General features: G+C 31.8%; 2 protein-coding genes across 7 annotated transcripts in view; one reads left to right on the top strand and one right to left on the bottom strand.

The window, feature by feature from the left end:
• Window positions 1-22,163, top strand: part of LOC105433512 (uncharacterized) — a 209,225-nt gene that overhangs the window by 18,645 nt on the left and 168,417 nt on the right. The gene's annotated exons all lie outside the window — the stretch shown is intronic.
• LOC105424476 (neural-cadherin-like) overlaps window positions 1-22,163 on the bottom strand; it is a 188,352-nt gene that overhangs the window by 111,030 nt on the left and 55,159 nt on the right. For all 6 annotated transcript variants that reach the window (XM_089073134.1, XM_089073133.1, XM_089073136.1 and 3 more), the window contains 3 exons: window positions 10,954-11,143; window positions 10,478-10,660; window positions 7,166-7,355 (listed from right to left, as the gene is read on the bottom strand). In XM_089073134.1, the coding sequence (XP_088929260.1) occupies window positions 7,166-7,355; window positions 10,478-10,660; window positions 10,954-11,143 (563 nt within the window). The remainder of the gene's footprint in view (window positions 1-7,165; window positions 7,356-10,477; window positions 10,661-10,953; window positions 11,144-22,163) is intronic.

Here is a 22,163-nt window from a genome sequence, read left to right as displayed (position 1 = left end):
ATAGGAATCTTACTGTTTTCATGTGTTTTGTTCGTTGCATATTGCGAAATATCGAGAAAATTTCTTTTAGTGTATTATAGATACTCGGCATTATTTTGGAATCGATACTTTGTTACACACACACACACACACACACACACACACACACACACACACACACACACACACACACACACACACACACACACACACACACACACACACACACACACACACACACACACACACACACACACACACACACACACACACACACACACACACACACACACACACACACACACACACACACACACACACACACACACACACACACACACACACACACACACACACACACACACACACACACACACACACACACACACACACACACACACACACACACACACACACACATATATAATTTTCAATATTGAATATTGCACACATCAACAGTGGAGATTTAAATTAAACTTTTGTTGTAACAAAGCTTCTTTTTCATTCATTTTTTTTTTTTATAATAAATATTTGAAATTCGCATACCGATTGCAAATCCATCAACAAGTTTATAATCATACTGTATTTCTTTTAATGACATTCTGTATAAAACATATCATTTAATAATAAAAAGGATTATTTATGCTTTCCATAAAAATAGACAAATATAACATACTACATTGGAGTGCAAATTTAATTACATATTGTTTAATTTAAAAGAGAGGAAAAGAGATTTTGAATAGCACAGAGTGCTCTTTTGTATAACTAAAAAGTCGAAATAATTCGTACGTATCGAATAATTCGTACGTATATTTTTGAATTTTTAAATTATTTAAATTAGAAATCTAAATAATAATCGGTAATAATCTATCTTTGTTGTTAATTATTATTGCTGCGTGATTAATTATAGATAACGCTGTAGTTGAATGTACGGGTCACTCGTCTGTGCCAAAGAGCACAGACGAAATTTTACAATGGTTTGGCCACATTGTTAACAGCGCGCCGTATTGTTAACGAGCGTGTACCTACGATATAATATGCACGTTCACGCCCCGAAAATGCCGCGGGTCCTCGACGCAGTTTAGCATAATTGTTATTTAACATTCGCCGTTATTACCACTGAGCATCGTGCTTACCGCTGAAATGCATATAAAGAAGTAGCCCCGATCATTTGCAGCGATACTACGACATTGTTTGAAGTAAATCCGAATTTAACATCACGCGTATTTATCTGAATTACATTGATGCTATCTGAGAGAGAAAGAGAAAGAAGAAGAAATAAACATTTGCGAAAGAAAAACAGGACGATATTCGATTATCTGCTAAATAATTCCGTGCATGTAGTTGAGTAAAATAAACTCAGAGGCTAAATTTTTTTAAAGTAAATTATTGAAAAAAGCTATTTTTCTTAAATTGTTCAGTTAAAGGTTTTAAAGTTTTTAAAATTTTTATTAAAATTGAAAATGTTAATGTTTAAAGGGATTATATAATAACTGAATCTTACGTATGTGAATTTTATATTTTTAGAGATTTCTTATATATAGAAAGACGTATACCAGTATTTATTTTTTAAATTTTACATTCCTTGTGTCTTTTTATATGCATGAAATTGGAGTCGAACTATCTACTCTAAGAATTTTACTTGAGAATTCACGGTTGTTCATTGTATTTTCTCTTTTAACATCTGATGGCGTAATACAATTTTGCATAATTACGGTTTAATGTCCCTATCATTTTTTCATTTAAGCGACGATGTAGATACATTTAGTTATGTACAAATTGATAATAATGTGACTGTCGCACTTCTTTTCTTATATTAATCATGGATTTAAATGTGTGACGAAAAAAAACTTAATTTTAATAGAAAAGACAAAACTAAAATGATGAAGTGATTCAACGATTTTTTATGCATCAAATTTTGAATTTTTGGGGAAAAAGATCTGCGCGAAAAAGACTAAAATTGTAAAAAAACTAAAGAAACTTCTATTATCTTTTTCATGACATATCGTATGATATTTCTGTTATGCCATTTGTAAAAATATCATTTGAGTACTTTCAAGTTTTCACGTTGTCATCGTATTTATATTGTACAAAAATGTATCGTATGTCGCGTATGACATCATCGGGAAGGAAAGGTTTACATGCCATATTTACGATACCCAAAGCATCTAAGCGACAACCGCGACGTCTTTTCGAAATAGATAGTCGAAAAGAAGTAGGATCAAGCGAAAATAAAATTCTGCAACGGATGACTGGATTTTCCAAATCGTAAGGAAATTTTGTTCCATTGTACTGCATATATAATTTTATATAATATATATCATATTTGATTATGATATATATATATATATATATATTATAATGAAATTGCATATATTTAAATTAAAATTTAAGAAATATCTTCATTAAATTGTTAAAACATTTTTAAAATTCAGATAAAATGTCGTTAATATGATCATGACAATGATAAATCTATTAAAAAAGATAGCTCATTTAAGAAATTAATAAGATATTTAAAAAGAAGGAAAGTTGCACATCAATTTTATAAAAATATTTCATAACAGCTAACATATGTTGCTTGCTGTTTAACTTTTTGTATTACGCTGTACAACATTATAATCACTTTAACATTTACGCGGCTAGACTCTAATAGAAGTTCACATGTCGTCATATTACTTTTCGCAATTGCGGAAGATACCAGAGGAAACCGCAATCCTTCTCTGTAAACAATTAACGATTATCAATCTACGGAATCGATTCACTTTCACGATTAACGATTTGTGAGCGTATCGAGACGATAGCTATTTATTCAAGCAGGTATTTGGCGCAGTTTATTCATTCGAAGTACAGCTCGAAGCGATAAGGGATGGAAAATATAAATTATTGTTTCATTGCGATGTTTACGAGCGATTTCCGGTTCAATTTATGTGTCCGAAATGTATTACGCAATAATATTTCGTTATGTATTTGCGGATGGTCTATCGCGTTTTAATAAGTCATTACTCGATTTTATTAATCACACAATATCCGAACGTTCTTTGCAGAATTTTTCGATTATTAACATCGCGAGTTAATAATCTTTAATTGTTTGGAGGAAATGATTGCGTATAGATTGAATAAGTTCCGGTTTGATTGCAATAACGTGCAAAATATCGAATGTTAATATTTGATTGTATTCTGATTTATTTGCATACAATAATAATTATTTATATTTTCATGAGTGTTGTATGCAATGAATTCTAACAATCTAAGAAAAAGAGAATGTCTAGGAGAAGCGTGCAACGAAACAATCTCGAGATAATTTATTCGAATATTATTTGTTATTGTTATTGTTGGGTTGGTTATTTCAATAATTTAAATAAGAACTAGAGAAAGAAAATTTTTTAAATCTTATAAGATTTTGTACTTAAGAGTTTTTTTTTCAAAATAATATTTTATTATTTAAATATTTTATTATGTATTTACATATAAAATAAAAATAGAGTTATGTATATATTAAATTTATAAATATATCAAATATTCTATATTTATTTGTTGAAATATTAATTATTTGATTGGAGTGTTACATTTTAATTTGATTTTTATATTTATATTTATATTTATATTTATATTTGTATTTGTTACACTACAAATCAACTTGGTTATAATGTACAACTCCGCTGGTATACATTGTATCCATGAGTTAAATTACTTTTTATTTTATCTTAACGTAATAATTATTTTCTAGAGAAAGAATTGTATGTACGTATGTCATCATTATGCATGAACACAAATGTGTATCTTACATTTGACTGCGCAATGTCTTTAGCTAGATTTGATCTTTCATATTACACATATGTTACTTTTTTGCAAAGAAAAAAGATGACTAAAGTTCATAACTTTTTCGATAGTCTTCGATTGCCTAAAAAGAGATGCAAAGCAAATAAAATTCCATGAATATTAGCTCAACCTTCAGATCGACTTTTTAGATATCTGCGTAATCTTGTGATCTATATATATTCGTAATGAAGAGAATTTTGTTTTTCAGTTTTGTGTGGCATTTATATATGCTCAATACCATTATTTTTTCATAACCTTTTTATGGAGAGAGAAACATGTAAATTGTTTATTTAAAAAGATATTTTTATTTTAAGTGATGCCAGAATCTATAAAATAAGCTAAATTTTCAACGATACATTTACATTATTTTTCAAACAAAGCAGCTTATACGCAATGTTACGTTCTTACGGTTTTGCGCAATAACAAATATCTCGTATACAATAATTGTAATAAACTCATGCTGGATTTATGTTGGAAAATATTTGTTTGTGATGAGAAATATTTACAAAAATGTTGCTTTTTAAATGATTTAACTATAATAACATTTAAATATTTTATTTAATCGCGGAAACAGTATTTTGTAAAACAGTATTTGATAAATAATTGCATTTATATATAAAGATTTAATATTTTATAAACGTTTTACTAAAGTTTTATCGCTTGAATGGTAGTACTTATATATCATTCTCAAGCTTTATGCATTCATTAGCTATAAAAACAACTTTATATCGCTTTTACTGAAAATATAGCCTCGAGACTGAAGAAGATATTCACGATAGATATTATAAAGACGGTTTTTGATAAGCTAAGCTTTCAGGAGAAATATGAAAGGATGGTAATGTCTTGTCTCTCGATAATTTGGAAATTTGAGCTGAAGTCTGTATTAAGTATTACAGCATCGTGGTTGTAAAAAGCTTTACTCTTATATAAGAAATGTCTAATCTCGCAGCTTTCAGACTGTCGTATATCTTCTTCAACGGTCAATTTTCTTGGCGACGAATAGCAGAAAAGGGACGTGTATCGATCGCGTATCAATCTTATTTAATGATAGTATGTGCACTATATGGATTATGACGCAACATTATAATGCAATTCAATGCGTTCAATGCGGCCCATAACAAGAAGATGCTAATTATCTTCTCAAGGTTCTTGGCTCTAGCTTTTAATTAATGAAAGTGCGTATTATCTTCTGAGAATCCCGACGTAGCTAAAACCACGTTAATTAACTGCATATGTATATTCCATATAGTTAATAGCGAGAGAGAACGATATTACTGTACACGTTAATATCAATCGATAAATTGGGGCGTCTGCGTTTAAAATTTTATAAAGTACAACATGCCACTCTGACGGTGAAACGTATCCATTTCACCGAGTAAAATCTGTCAAAGCATTAAAAAAAACCTACTGCATATTTCTTTATGAATCTTTGAATACTTGTTCGGAAAGGATATTGGAAAATATAACAAATTTCTAGGTGGTTGTCTTATTTAGTTTTATGTTATAGAAATTCAGTAAAAAAATTTAATTATTCTTGTCCTTGAAAAAAAGTTAATTTAGCAGAGTTTAAATTTAATCTGTTAAATATATAAAAAATAATTCATTCATTTGGGTAGGACCTAATTAGATAATACAAATGATAAATAATACAAATGATTTATTTTTATTAATAAATATTGTATGCAAAGATATTATTAGATATTATTTCTTAACTTTGACGAAAAAGTGAATAAAGTATAAATATTACATAAATATATCTTTAACTATTTATTACAATAAATAGTTAAAGATTAAAGCTTGCTGCAATTAAACTAACAATTACACATCAATTGTACAATACAATATTGGATATAGGAATAGCAAATTGATTCAAAATGACTCGATTCAAAGCTCTTCAAAATAGTTAATAATTCTTTAATCTTATTAACAAATTCAAAATTCAATGACACACAGAAATTTAATTGCGGAGCCTATTATGTTATATGATTATAATTAATAATGTTGTGCGATTTATTAAAAAAAATGTATATATATAAAAATTTTGTAAAATTGTTTATATTATATTTATTGTCAGATGTTATTGTAAGTGAAATATTAACGATTATTATCTACAATCTTTTTACATAGAAACGTGTAAAATTCGTTTAACCTCAATTCCAATCGATTTCCATTTCCACAAAATCACGAGTAAGTGTATAGGCATGTAATCAACTAATGCAAGATGCAAACTTACTCAGAGGAAGAGACGATCGTAATCACGTTAATGCACGAAAGTTCACACCATAAAAATCCGATAATGCAAATCACATGTTGTGTGAAAAAATCTTAAGAAGCTTTGCCGACCCAAAGCGTTTTCAAATTTCCCTCGGGACAATACATTCATATTTTAAAATAATATTAAATTCATTGATAATTTACTTATTACCGCGAATCAATAATCCTTTTATAAAGCGCTTATTCGCATCGTTTATATTTAGTTTATAAATTTGGAAACATAACATGTAAATTAATAATAAATTAATTTAACGCAATAATAAATTAATTTGATGCAATGTATCTTTGTTAGTTAGATTTTCCTTTGTTAGTAAATTTTTGATGATTTTAAAATATTTATTTTATGAAATAATTGTTTTATTTTTATAAAACAAATTAAAATTTTTGTATTTTTATAAAGCATTTTATAAAATAATTATTTTATTTTTATAAAGCAAATTTAAAAATATTTGTATTTTTTATATTTATGAGACAAATATATATTTTATAAAATAAATATATCAAATTTTATGAGAATATTTTGATTCAGGTTCGTGAATGGAATTTAATAAAATAGTTATATTTATACATAAAATGTATATATATATATATATATATATATATATATATATGAATAATATAAAATCGAAAAAAATAAAGTAGAAAATTTATAACATTATAATTTTTACTTTTAATTAAAAAAAATTATATAAAATATAAAGGAATATATTTTGATTATTTCTAGATAAATTAATTTTTTTCTTAAATTTTAAAAATTGCAAATCTATATGCTTTCTGAATCGAATATAATGATATATAATAATATATGATGGCCATAGCATCGGTATCATAAAAGTTGCATCATTTTCATATTTGACTCTATAATATCCACTGAATAAGTTATCTTTACGCGCTCATAATTTTAAACTCTTTTTCCGTTATAACTTTGTTTAATTTTTTAGTTGGCACATTTTCTCAGTCGCTCTTGAATCTAAATATAAGTATATTGTTCCTATGATATATTATTTATCGAAATTTATTAGTACGTGCGCGCGGCAACGAATACGGTGGTGAACGCGAATAGCTTTTAAATAAAATTTTCCATACTACCTACCTGAGTTAGGTTGGCCATTGCTGTTAGGTCGTGCGGAAGCTGCTCCGTCTCTGGCCTCCACTTCCAAAGCATAAGCACCCTGCTTCTCGCGATCGAACATTATTTTCGTGAAGATCTCGCCGGTTTCCCTGTTGATCTCGAAGAAATCCTTGCCCTCGTTCCTATCGCTGTTTACCACGTAATATGTGACCTGGATAAATAATGTGAAGTTTATTGACTCCATCTATGCCTCGCATGCGCAAGTACTTGACAAAAAACATACATCATAATTGCACTATACGTTATATGCCATTAGTGATGAGAAAGAAAATGTATTTGTTGCAAGTTAAATCGCGGCTACGATCAACAAGATTTTGTAATTTACTTAGAATTCTGTGATATATGTGTGATAAAATGTGTGATATTTAAAGATTAAATAAACGCAACCACATTTTAATAGTAGATACGTTCACAGTTATATTCCATTTTCTATAATAATATATATGTTTAGTTTTAACAATAATATTTTTTTTCTTGTATTATTCTTATTTCTTGTATTGGATTTTTTTTAAATTATTGAAAATGTATAAGAATTTTTTCAAAACCAATTGACCAAACCATAACTTATTATAAATCGTTAATGTTTCTAAAGTAGTAGGACGGTTTGAATTATTCGGGATAAATTCTCACGCAGTATATCGTGAATGTATGACTTCTTCTGCAATCCGACTTGCTCTACCTTCATTCGTGAAAAGTCTCTGTTTCATATATTAAAATGCATGTATGTATAAAGTATGCAAAATGCATAAAAATGCCATCGTCCGGATCGTATAATGGCGTCGAGAGCACGAAACTTTGGAATGGTTATCAGAGAAGAAAATTTGAATGAATTTCGCGCTGTAAGATTTTACTCTGACAAGTTGCGAATGCGTCAGCACTTTGTGCCTTCCAATTTTACCTTAATGAAACGGCAAACAATGTTACCGTGACCCGAACAGGACGGTATAATTTTATGTAATGATGGAATAGTTCTCTTTCCAACGTCCTTCTTTCTAATTCCGTAATTAACAGACGAAACGGAAAACCTTGATTAAGTTGACATTAACTACGTTTCTTGTTACATAATCTACTATATTCAGTAAATCTCAAAATATACTTATAGAGTTTATATAAATTTTAACCAACACTTTTTATTTATTGCAATATTTGGATCTCCAATAGTATTATATAATTACCTGTTTTCGGTCTTACATAATTACATGTTTTTATGTTTTTTTTATGTTTCTTTTTTTCGTAAATGTTAAAAAGTTTGCAATTTCCGCTTTTCATTCTTACAAAATCCTCTATTTGCTACACGATCGCCAATAACGGAACGTATGCAAGAAAGAATGGACGAAGAGAAGCGGAGAGAAGGCGATATCGAGTTTGCAGCAACGCGATTACCGCGCTCGACTACATGTCGGATCGGTCGCCCACATTCGTCGTGTCCCTTTTGTCTCTCGGCAGTTGCGCGCATTTCTGTACAAACCCTACGTTCGCATAGTACGCGCAAATAGAATGTGCATATTTGACAGATCCTTCGCGCGCGAAGGACTTGACGCGCTTTGCCGGTGAAATTTACAGTTCCCACGCATATCTCACGCTAGCTAATCGGTAAATTTCCAGCCGGAAATTTCACGATATTTCACAGTTACTTCACTTCCGTTCGTTGCAGGAGTGGAGTTTTTTCAGCGACTGTACCGTGCGTCATTTTCACGGAGCTGCTCGGTTAAAAACGGCTCCATTTTTGTTCGGTGAAGAAAAGACGAGTTTACCGCACTAACCGTAACTTGCTTTTTCTATCTAATGGCTTTTTATTTTTTATTTATTTTTTTTTTTCTTAAAAGGGATATATAAAAAGATAAGATAAAATTCATGCAAATGTATGATCAAGAAAGAGAAAAGAATTTTGTATAAGTAAACAGAAATTAAAATCTTTTTTCTAACTTTGTATGATAAAAATTTTAATTTCATATAAATTCATTATAAATTCATTAGAAAAAATATAATTATTAAAGATAATGATTATAATATATTTTCAAAAATTGACGAAGAAGTTAATATAATTAAATTATAAAATATCAGACATTAGTTCAAAAGATTCTTTTTTATAAAAACTTGTTATAGTAAGATATAGAAGTCTTGAAAGGTTTCAAATCGAAAGAAGAAATTGATTTAATTTAAATTCAGATGTGTGAGTATCATTTTAATCATCATGTTTGCGGTTTGTCCTAGAAATTAGCTGCTTGTTTCGCAATATTCAGCACGTTCAGCACTTGCGTTTATAATCGGCAGTTGTATCGGTATTACAAAATACATTTCGTAGCGTAGCAACCCGGTTTCAGTACAAAACGAATGATAATCACGCGATTAAATGTCGGCGCAATATACATTTGCGTTGCTGGCATATCCGTTAATGCGATCATACGTGATAAATTCAACGCCACTCAAATACGCTCGTTGGAATTGCGTTACTCCGTTACAGAGTTTATAACGTTCCGCCAACGACGGCAGCGCAGTTTCGCATGAAATCATTAAAGTTTCGACGCGACAGTCTAAGTTATGGCTATGCGTCTAAGCACCTTGCAACCGCCCCTTTATTCCCTAACTCCCGGCTATTCCCCGCCTGTCCTCAATCAGGACTTTGACGACTGAGCTCCCTTAAGTCCCACTCAAGCAAGTCCTGCACCGCAATAGTGCGATACAAGTATATTCTTTGGTTCTTTTGTGCGACTCCATCGCAATTTTCCAGCAATTGATCCACTTGAAATCGGATCTTTACGGAAAAGAAATGAGAAAACCTGCGTCGAACGTGATGCGTTTTTCTCGGCTACATTTTATTATAACCGAGTTTAGGTTTTTTTATCTAATTTTACATTGGCCGTGTTTTTATATAATATAAATGAACATAATAAGAATGTATAAAATACTTTTATATCTCTTCAATGAATTTGATTGTATTAGATACGCAAGTGCAATCGCTTCGCGTTAGAAAAACAAATAAGTACATTTAATAATGGCATTAATTTTATCAGAAAATGGAAATATTTTATTTTCCGCATTCTAAATTAAATAATAATTATTATAAAATTGAGACACGTATAAATTTATTGTGTGTCATATTGTCTATTTCAGTTTATATTTTCAGATCAATATTTTCAATTAAAAGATCAAAGGAATATAAAATTTGTGGAACTTCTCCACACGCTTTAAAATTAAATCGTAATTAATTAATTGCTATCTCAGGATGCGTCGATTTATCTTAGTAAGTAATATCGCTCGATATTGATTTACCTGGTTATTGGGGAATGTTCCATCCTTGTCGATGGCGTTCACCTGGGTAACTTTGCTGCCCACTGGTTCACCCTCGAGTACGGTTTCCTGTTCTCGTTCGGTGAACAGTGGTATCTCGTCGTTAACATCCTCCAGCATGATGTACACGGTTGCCTCGGAAGCCAACTGCTGAGCTCCATTATTCTAGTGGGGATTAAGTTGATCGCGATTACGAAACCATATGCATTTCTGATTGCCGATTTTTCGTTTTTCGTATCATATTAAATTTCGAATATGTTTATACTTAAATATATTTATTTCGATTTTTTTAAATATGTATTGTATTCTAGTACAGCGAGAGGTAACAGATTGATAGAAATTTATTAATCAATCAAGGGTAGCACATCTTTCTATTTTTTCTATAAGGATTTTTGATTTCTTTTTTATGAGAAGATGTTTTCCTTACGAAAATATGCATACGAAATGATGTGTCATACCTCCACTCGTATGGTGAGATTGTATTCTTTTATGCTCTCGTAGTCCAACGGATGATTAACCTTAATGTCGGCCCAAGTTGTCGATTGCTCGGCGCGTTGCTGAAGGTAAAATGTATGAAACTTGTTCGTCTGCGCCGTGGAACCGGGCATTAAGTGGTAAAAGACCGTCGGATTATTGTCGATTCCAGAGCTGTCGACACACACAAAGACACGTATTACAAAGGCCCGCATCGGCTGCCCGGGAGCGCCGAGAACGACTTAACGAAACGGAAAACGGAAAAACAGAAACGAGAACGGAAATTTCCTAAGATAGAGAAGAGAGAAAGAGAAAAGAAGACTTTCGTACATATACATATCGATATTTTGAAGTTAAAACAACCGGTATCCCTACGTGACTCGGAAGCCGAAGGGCAATTGTTACATATTATGTAATATTTGACTGCGCCTTCTCGATTCATAAAATGATATCGGTTGCTCTAGTTCCAAGACGTACCGATATACGGGATGCCTATAACTAACCGCTATCTCTTTCGCCGATGCTACGATCTGCATTCAGATCATATATTTAATACTATAAGGAAGAAAATATAGAAGAAAATACAATTTTTTTTTACGGAAACAGTTGCCATTTTCGTTATCGTTCTGAAAATATGACCGCATTTAATTCTGAACATAAAATTTGAATATGAATCTGTATCATACAATTAAAAAAAAATTATATTTTATTAAATTATATTTTATTAAAGAGCATTCAATTTTTAAGCAAAATTTATATCAGCCAATACGATATAATTATTTTAATATAATTAGAAACGCAAATCAATTGCGTTATTATTATATTTATTTGAATTTTAATTCTTATCATAAGCATTTCGTTTATTATATATAATATCTTTTTAATTATTTATAATTGTACACATACTATAACAAACTAATATAAATAATTCAATACATTTCTTAACAATTTACTAGAATATAATATTTTGAATTTATATATGGCGCTTCATGATTTTTGATTTCATTCATTCGGTCTTTAATTAATTTTAAATTATAACAATATTATTTAAATTAATATAAAAAAAGATATTCTATGAGAGCAAAAGATGTAGGAACCAAATGCTATTCAATCGAACATTTTTGCAGAGAAAAACATTAGTTTTTAATTGATCTAAAAATCCATAGGCAAACGAGATAACGATTGTTTCAGGGTATCCTGTACATATGTATACTGAACATAAATTGTTATTACTGACATAATGAGAGAAAAAAATATCTTGAAATAAAAGATCATGCGATGTGCCGCATACGCGTTTACACACGCGCGAGCGTATGCGTGCACAACCGGAGAAGAGAGAGAGAGAGAGAGAGAGAGAGAGAGAGAGAGAGAGAAACAAGTAAATGAATTAAACGTTCGATCGACGTTATGGAAAAAAGAGAGAGACTCCTTCGCTGGAGCGTGTTAATACATTTGGGATAAAACGAGAGGTAACAGTTCGACAATAGAATCGCACTGATCTCTATACATTGGATATACGCGACAGCGGTTCATCAGTATCTTTTTCTCGTTTATCTTCGACACCGCTCGGTGCAACGATATCGGAACCGGTATAATCTCGACGATTACAAATTCTCCGAACGGTGTTGTGCAAAAGTGGGTTAATCCGCGAGAAATAAAAAGAAAGAAAAAGGAGTTATGCACACAGCTGGGCCAGCAACATGAAACTCCGCATTTCAAACTTAATTTACTGAAAACTACTCTGCTTACAATGAGTTAATCCGCTTTCCCATAACACCATTTTTCTCCGTGCTACAGATCGCGTGAAACTTGATTTCTTCGTCGCGATTTTACTTAAAATTAATATATATGTGCTTTAGCCATCTTTACTTTGGACGGAAATTATAATTATTGGGCATTGAGATTATACCGGTGAAAAGCGGCCGACGTATAGTGATCAGTGATGACTTTACCTAACGCGCCGCACGTCATTTGCTTCCCGTCGTCGCCCGTTTCTTTTTTTTTGTTTCCCTTCCGTTTCTTTGTATGGTGCGTTCAACACACAATTGCGCGCGCGCGCGCGTGTGTGTGTATGTGTGTGTGTGTGTGTGTGTACAATCGTAAGATGTACAATATATATATATATATACGCGTATTAACAAGAGCGAGCTCTTACCGAAGAGTGACTATAACCCTAGGTAGAATTCACGCAATCAAAAGGCACATATTTGCTGCTCTAGCTACATTCCCGTTTCGCGCGGGCCAATTGCTATCCACGATTATTATCGCTGTTAATTCGATGGCAGAAGTGTTACAACCCTATTGTATGTGCTGTGTGTTAGAACGCATGAGTTTCGAACGCAGAATTGAGCTTTGAATAAGTGATTATCAGACGATCAGACTTGTTATTCGTTGACGTATTGTCATTCGCTAATGTAACCTACAGATTGTTATACTCTTGAACAACGTCGTAACTTACTCCGAATTTAATTGTCGAATTTAATTGTTGAAATGTTTAAATTAATATTAAACAAAATCAGATTTACATTTCGAAACAAGATATTTTATTAAAATTTTTCTTTAATGCGATAAAAAGTATCTCTAGATGCTAGATCGAGTTTTAAAAAACCAATATTTATTATCAAAAGATAACAAAATTCTTTTTACAAAAAAAGAACGGTGTGATAGAGTGATGTATTAATATTATTATTTTGTGTTAATATTATAATTATTATATTGTTAATATATATTTCCTTTAATTATGTTAATATTAATTTATCTGAATTGTAAAATGCTGGTAATAAAACAAATATATTATATTATAAAAGATTACATTAAAGAAAAACTTGTGAAATTAATGTTGACTATGATGTAATTGAGTTGAAATTGGCATACTTTATGAAATATTCCATTAGCTGCAAAACTCAATTGAAACGAAGTTAATATATAAAATAAATCAATACGCAAATCAAAATCAACTTCTGGTTAAATAACTTATCGCCAAATGCAAATTTGATGCGTCTTTTAATACAAACATCCAGTATTTTTCAGTATTTGAATTATTTAACCATTCGATTCGAAACCGCTAATTAGCAGAATCAATTAATAAACAGCGAGTAGATATTTGCGATCAAACATTCCGTTTTAAAATTTGATAGATCGTTTAAATGGTTTTGAAGAGAATTTATATCATATAAAATAATAATTAATCTTGTAATTAAGTATTGGATAAAAGAGAGACTAAACTTGTGCTTTTGATGTTCCATGCGAGCAATTATCACGTTTCGGGTCAATGAAAGTTATATGAAAGTTATGTAGAATTCATTAACAACAATTAACCTTCATTTACACTAATTTGCAATTCGCCTAATTAGTTCAAAATTAATTATTTCAATTATGCATAATCGCCTAATCTCTAATTCGATTCGAACAAGTTAAATTAATTATCTTCCTCATAAACATGTAGGCATATAGGAATAACAACGCAAAATTAAGCAAATCGGAATTGTGTTTATATGTTAAAAATCGCATATCATTAAAAATATTCATTATTCACACTCTATATTTAATTATTGTGTGAAATCAATGTGTGTAAAATCAATGTGGTAGAGTTTTTCAACTCGATGTCCATTTCGTAGATTAAATATCTCGACATTTCTAGGAAAGTGAACTTTTTTCAAATTTATTTTAATAAAACAAGTTTCTATTGAGGATCATCTTAATAGGAATCTCTCTGCTAATTAATTCCTGACAATCATAACAGTCTGATTTAATATTATCATCTGCGTGTCCGAGCTCAGTTCATTGATCGAACGAATCGCACGGCGTATTACATACGTGTTCGATCGTCTGCTCGTTCAATGTGTGTGTGTGTGTGTGTGTGTCGTCTATGCACGCATGTGTGCGTATGTGTTTTGCGTGTGTATACATGTATGTTATGCGTGTGGTGCGTGCGTTTCCTTGTCCCGCGTGTATGAATGTTGTACGGCGTGTACACACGGCTGTAGCCGTCGTGTCATCCGTTAGACGTCCACGAAATATCCATCGATCCGAAAGGATCTTGCTGTCTCCCGAGAGAAATTTCCCTCTGGTTCGAAGGGTGCATGATCGAAATTGACAGCGCCATTTGTCAATTCAAACATGGGCACGTTCACGCCTTCACAGGATGTCCCTCCAATTGATCTTAATAATTCTTGGACCAACTAGGAATTTACTCACGTTTAATCAGGATATTTGAGGAGAAATATTTTTCAAGCTAAAAAATAGAAAACAAGAAATTGCTTATAAGTGATAATAAATGGGCTTCTCAAACTGACTTCTAAAATTAAATGAAGAAGTATTTTATTGTTGTTGTTATGTAAGTATCTGACTGTTGTTTATTTAATTTTAAGAGATCTTTTCTTTTCTGAACTTCGTAGCTGCGATTTAATTAATTAAGGTACTTGATATCGCATTTAATATATTGAGACAAATGATAGTTCCCTGTAAAATTTCAGGAAAGCGTTAATTCTAAATTCATAAGGTAATCTATTATTAAAATTGTAATCGGATCTGGGATAGTCCATAAATAAAACGTTAGAAAATAAGGAAGAAATAAAGAAAAAAAAATCTTAAAGCTGTTTTTCGAGACAACTTTTCTTTAATGAAAATTTAATTGAGGATTTCATCTATCATTGCTTTTTCATTTTTGAAGCTTGAAAGTTGCAATAAATATTGCATTTTAAATTAAGTTACAGTGAAATTCACTTGAAGTTAAAGAAAAGAATTTTACTATTTTTTCACGTTCTGAAGATTTAATTCTTTAAAACTGATAGATCTTCGATATTAAATAACTTTTAATTTATGATAATGAATGAATTTATGATAAGTAAAAGAATAATCTCAGAAAATATATTCTTGTTACAATCTTTATTTAAAAGTGATTTTTACCTTGTTCGGATGTAATCCCATATATATAGAGAACCTTGAATTGACCGCGTTATTTAATGGCTGCTCGTAAAAGTCAAAGTTTGCTCTCGTAGACTATCTCTTTTATTACATATGATTTATAGTGCGGTATTAAAATGCCAATATAAATGTCAACTTCAAAATCATTGCCTTTTCAGAAAGATTTTACACGAAGATATGGAAATATATGTCGCGTACTAAAAGTTACTAAAATAAGAATAAATCTTAAAAATCTATCTGTTTTAAACTTTACATTTTGTTTTAACATATATTCTGAAAAGATTTTAGAGACAAATGAAAATAAAATCGCTATTAACTTTTGTTATCTAATGTTACATATATATTTATTTAGTTGTATAATATTGTATTTTTTACAAAAACCAATATGATTCTAATAAATTTTGTCACGATACAAATGATATGTAATTGAGTAACATAACAACAATAATATAGCCGTCTAACTTTTGCTGGTTAGTACATCATTTTGTACCATTTTCCATATTATCCGGCATACTCAAACGAGATAATTTTCGATAAATGAGATTATAGATAGATAGTTAACTTGTTGTGTAAAATTAAATCAAACGCATCGTTAAACATATGCGATCTCCAGCGCAGATATATAAATCCTGAATTTCAAGAATTAAATGTAGCAAACGTCTCAGCCATTGTACGTCACGCTTAACGAGATCTTTGAAAGATTTAATCTTCGGGCATCGCCCCGGTAGCGCCGTTAGCGGAACAAGCTCGTTTGTGAATACGCGAGGATCTGTTAAGTGCTCATGTTTCGCCCGGAGCTCAATCATTTACGCGGCGCCATGTTACATTTTAAACACCGTCGCGTTTAAGTTCACCGGAACCTAGATATTGCATAGAAACGTGCACTATCTGCCACTCTCGTCGCTTAACTTCGAACGGAAAGCGAGTTTTAGCATTAAAATATCATTTCCTGGGAATTCTTAAAATGTCATTCAGATCTTAAGTCACGTTCGTCCCGAGAACGAAACGTCTCTTCCGAATGCGCTTCAGGAGCAATTTTATATTCGAATTTGCTAGAAATTACGTCGGAGCAAAGATTTTGTTTGAAAAATGTAGGAGAGATACTCTGCGCGGACACGTTTCGAGCAACTTTATTTAAATACGCGGGAGTACGTCCGAATTGCGGGAAATGGCACTTTTATGTATAGCTAGTAGGATTTTTCATGAAAAATGTTGGCATCTTTTTTCTAGAAAAGATAAAACTGACGTAGCTCGACATATTTTACGATTAATCCCGATAGCATCTTTTTTTATGTCAGCTATTTTTTCTAGTGTAACATAAAAATCGCGATGTTATCTCTTTCATTGCAATGCAGTCAGCAAGCGGGCATTTGATTATAAGTCACATTATTTGAACATCTTTAAACCATGCGTTAATGTTAAATAAATATAATTTCATTACAAACAAATTAAAAGTGATTCTATTCCTCAATAAGAAACTTAAACTCTCATAACAATTTATTTATGGATCCCAGAACTTTTGTAATTTTTAATTAGTGTAATGGAGTCTAGACTTCTGTACTTTTTAATTTACTCTAAAGGAGAAAGGAATTATATTTCATATAATTTTCTCCTTTAGAGTAAATTAAAAAGTACGTTTTTTATATTTGTCGTGCTTCTGTCAATAAGATTTTGTCATATATTTATGATTTATTACAAAATAATTATTTTTTTTATTTTTTATGTTGAGTAATTCCGTAAAAGTTTGAAACTTAGAACAGCTTGGTTTAAAACAATACGTTTGCATATTATAGAGAGAAAAAAAAACATGATTGCACTTAAGATATTGAGAATAAAGAATCATGAATATTTCATATACATAGATTATAACATTTTACATAGTATTTACGTTACATTATTTTGTTACATAAAATATATTATTTTTAGTATATCAAAAATATATATAAATTAATATATATATAAATATATATAAATATATAAAAATATATATAATATTAATAAATTACCAAGAAATTATTAATTACGCAATAATTAAATGCAATTGCATCGATAAAAATTCTCTTCTGTTATTTCAATTTATATTTGATTTTATTTGCACTCGCGGCAACTTTCCTCGTGTCTGTAACTATCATCGATAAAACTATCATCGATTTTTGTACGTTGTCAATAATCTATTTACTATCCTTCATGACGGAAAACATTTCGTTTTTTTATATTTGTCAGGCAAAAGTCCACATGCCGAAAGCTATGTGTCGAGCCGAATGTGTCGAAATCTACGACTGGCAGCGGTGACGAGAAATGCTGCGGTATATTGAACGAATGGACAGTAATATATTGATCATTAAACTCCCGAAAGGTACTTTATCGCAATTTAATAAAATACGAAAAAACAGTAATTTGTCCATCATACGCATTGGATTGCTTTCGATAGCCTGATATTGAATTTTAAAATGAATTTCTAGTGAAACTTAAGCGCGCACGTAAATGCTCGATTCAATATATGCGCAATTATAAATATATACGCACGTAATATGCATGATGCTTCTCTTCTACCACATTTTTTATTATAAATGTATTTTTTTTTTTCATCTATATCATGCAAATGTATGTTTAATTTTAAAGTTAATCAATTCTATCGTTAAACTTTGGTTGCGAAATCGAGTAATAACAAAATAATAAATATCTTGAAATTATATGTATAAATATATATATTGCAAATTTACGAAATGAAATATCATTTTAGTCAATTTTAATATTTTTATTTTAATTAAAATTTTATTTAATAATTAATTTACTTTCTATCAAGATATATAATATGGATATTAAAAGCAGATAAAGATAATAGATTGCAATTAAATTTGCGTTAAGGAAAAGGGGACTACGAACTAGTGGAAATGATTGCAAGGAATTCGTCATTAAAAGGAAAGATGGAAAATTTAGGACGCGGTGTATCAAATAAATAATGGCCCGAACGATTATCAGACCATATTGGATACTCCATAGAATTATTTTGATCAAAAGATAATTTTTTTGCAATATCGAAACTGTCCTGGACACTCATTTAAAATTCGTTTAAAACGAGGAATATATATAGTATACATTAATATCGGCAAAATCGAAATAGCTTTGAAACACGCGATTAATATCCCGAAATATATCACGATTCAACTCGATCAAATTTCAAGCTGTCATTAAACACAAAAGGTTCTAACAATACCGCCATTTATTACATTGCATCTTTGGGAGATAAATTGCAACTAGTAGTATATCATTGTGAAATTCTGCGTGACTGAAAGATACGTAGTCTAATCTTTTGATTTACGATTACTCGATCAATCAAATTTAATTCTAATCATGATGAATTCTAAACCGTTCAAATATCTTTGGCAAATTTCAATTCGTGAAATTTCCCTTCGCAATTTTCACATTTTGTATCTTTAGTATGTTAAATAAATTTTTTATGAAAAAATATATTCGCCAAAAATGCACCGATGAGAGAAAGGTGGCTTTACTTTAAAAAGTGCGTTAGTTTACTCTTCATAGGGACACTCACGAAGTTACATATTGGTTAATGTTAGCTCACCTGAAAGCCTGGAATCTCGTAGTATCAATATTGATTGGCCGTTCGCCGGTCGGATGAAATCTCAATTTTTCTGCGAAATTTAATTTGGCATTTTATTAATCACGACCGGCGCATAAAATAAATTCACGTTGTTCCGTCACAACTTCTCGCTGATCAATTCCAATTACTCGTTAACGGTGCCACGGAGGCCGAATGTTAATTTAGGAGAATTTCCACATTGCTGCTGGAATAATAGCGCGACTCGTGCCCCTGACAAATGACGCTCGCACGTAGATTTTAATTGCTCGTTATCCGTGGACGACGTCTGACGGCTGATATCACGATCGCTTCGAGTGGTTGTATATATATTGTAGTGTCGGTTAGTATAGTAGTATAGCTCATAAGCGTGATCCTTAGTCTGAAGATTTGCATTGCGAGTGTGTGAGTGTGTGCACGCACGTGTTGTACAACTACGTTAAGTATGTAGCCAAGAAGCGAGCTTGTAGACGTAAAATTGTCGTATAGAGTGATATGTGTGTTAAGTTATGATAAAAAGAACAATGTTAGAAACCTTACATCCCAAGTCGGTGCATAATAACCCCTGAACCATTAATGTGTGCTGATAATGCAGATGTATCTGTGTGTGTGTGTGTGTGTGTGTGTGTGTGTGTGTGTGTGTGTGTGTGTGTGTGTGTGTGTGTGTGTGTGTGTGTGTGTGTGTGTGTGTGTGTGTGTGTGTGTGTGTGTGTGTGTGTGTGTGTGTGTGTGTGTGTGTGTGTGTGTGTGTGTGTGTGTGTGTGTAAGATTACAAACGATACGTATTTACGAGAGCACATATTATTAAACAATTCCAGTACAATTTCATCTCCGCGAGAAGGAACTCTTGATATTACAGAGCAATTTGCTTTGAAGTTATCATACATATCCAATTCGACATGAAAGTGTAACAAACGAGCGTATTTGATTTTTGTCAACATTTACATTGTTTTTAAAAGAAATGTTTTCCTGTAATGATAAAATCGTATTGGAAAAATCTGCGTCAGCTCACTCGCTAGAAAGACGCGGGAAATCGATAGTGCCCATTTATGTTTCGAGTCTCGTGAATTCATACTCCTCTCTTTCCTTTTCTGCAAAGAGAAGAACGGAGAGAGAGAATTTCTCGCTTAGTCGATACGATACGTTTCGATCCGCGAGTGTCACGTAGCGGCGCAGATCAATTAGCAAATGTCCCAGCTCGCGCAATTTTAATTGGAGAGGTATATAATCACTACTACAATACCGCCCGACGTGATACGAGACGGTGATTTTCAGCAATCAAAGATGCTCTAACTATGTTCATCAACTCCAATCTAAATCGTTACTTAACTTGCTGTACGAACGGCGTACAAGAAAGGTCTCGCCGACAAAAAGACACTACGAGAACACACTACGCTCTCGAAGAGTAAAGGAAAAAGAAAAAAAAAAGGAGAAAAAGAAAACCAGAAAAAAACGTGACGTTACAAACGTCGTAACCTAACGCAAGGTAAGCAACTGACGAAACATGCCCAAAAATTAATTACGGCATTCATGAAACGTATGATGTCGATAATTGGAATACTGAATGAGTATGCGTGTCCTGGCGACGAACCAAGATGTGAGTCGTAGCGATAACGGACAAACTGATAACAACTAAGGAGGAGTAAAAACGGAACGTATGTTACATACGACATACTTGGATATTACGCTCGACTGCGACTGCGAAGTCAGGCATTGGGGATCAACGAAAAATCATAACTGCTCGATCACTTGCGGCAGCAGCTAGAATACCTTGACTTGACTCACACGATTCTGATCACCGGTGGGTGATGGAGTCTCAACAAGAGCGCACACAATGAAATCGAGACCAAAGTAAATTTTGAAAAAAGCCAATCTGGTGCGAAAAAAAGATGATATATATATAATGAATGAAAGAAGAAGGAAACAAACGAGGCACGCAATGAGTGATAAAAACCATGAGAGAGAAAATAAGAAAACGACAACGGTTTGATTAAAATCAATAATATATAATCCAGGGAAGCATCTATTTCGTAAAACATGCCCAAAAATATGTTTACGGCACACACAACAAATGTATGAAAGATAGATAGATAGATAGAAAGAGACAGAAAGTTCTGCGTCTAATTCCGGGCGCGAGAGTTCGTCGTGGTACAAAATAGCTGGCAATTACTGTAGTATACAATATCGCTATTGAATCGCAGCGGAGGAACAAACACGTGACTTAAAACACTCATCGTCCGTTAATGTTTGAGGCTTAAACACGCTGTGTGGCACGAATTAATGTTAATGCGTTTCTTGCTGGGCCGCGAATTCCCGACGGGAGAAGCGATTATCGGCGGATAATATTATAGTATGTATTTGTGTACAGCTGATGTGACATCTTTCCATCGAGGCTCGTGTACGTGGCGCAACGTTGATGAGGAAAGTTCGCAGAAAATGGCGGACTAACGCGAATAACGAAACGTTTTGCTGCATCCCTTTCCGGTTGCCATTGAAGCGGTCTTAACGAGTAAACTCTCCGGAATTAATCCTTCGAAATGTCACTAACGTTACTAACAGTCTAGTGTGGAATTTGTGGTATCCACGAGAACGTCGCTTGAATGCATAAAACCGGCAAGATTTAGCTCAATAAAATATAAGTAATAATATTTATCGCATCAAGAGTCTTAA

The sequence above is a fragment of the Pogonomyrmex barbatus genome, unplaced genomic scaffold, assembly GCF_055798465.1.
Source record: "Pogonomyrmex barbatus isolate J1 unplaced genomic scaffold, ASM5579846v1 scaffold14, whole genome shotgun sequence".
Taxonomy (NCBI): domain Eukaryota; kingdom Metazoa; phylum Arthropoda; class Insecta; order Hymenoptera; family Formicidae; genus Pogonomyrmex; species Pogonomyrmex barbatus.
The sequence above is the reverse complement of the archived record's forward strand: the minus strand, read 5'-3'. Positions and strand labels throughout refer to the sequence as shown.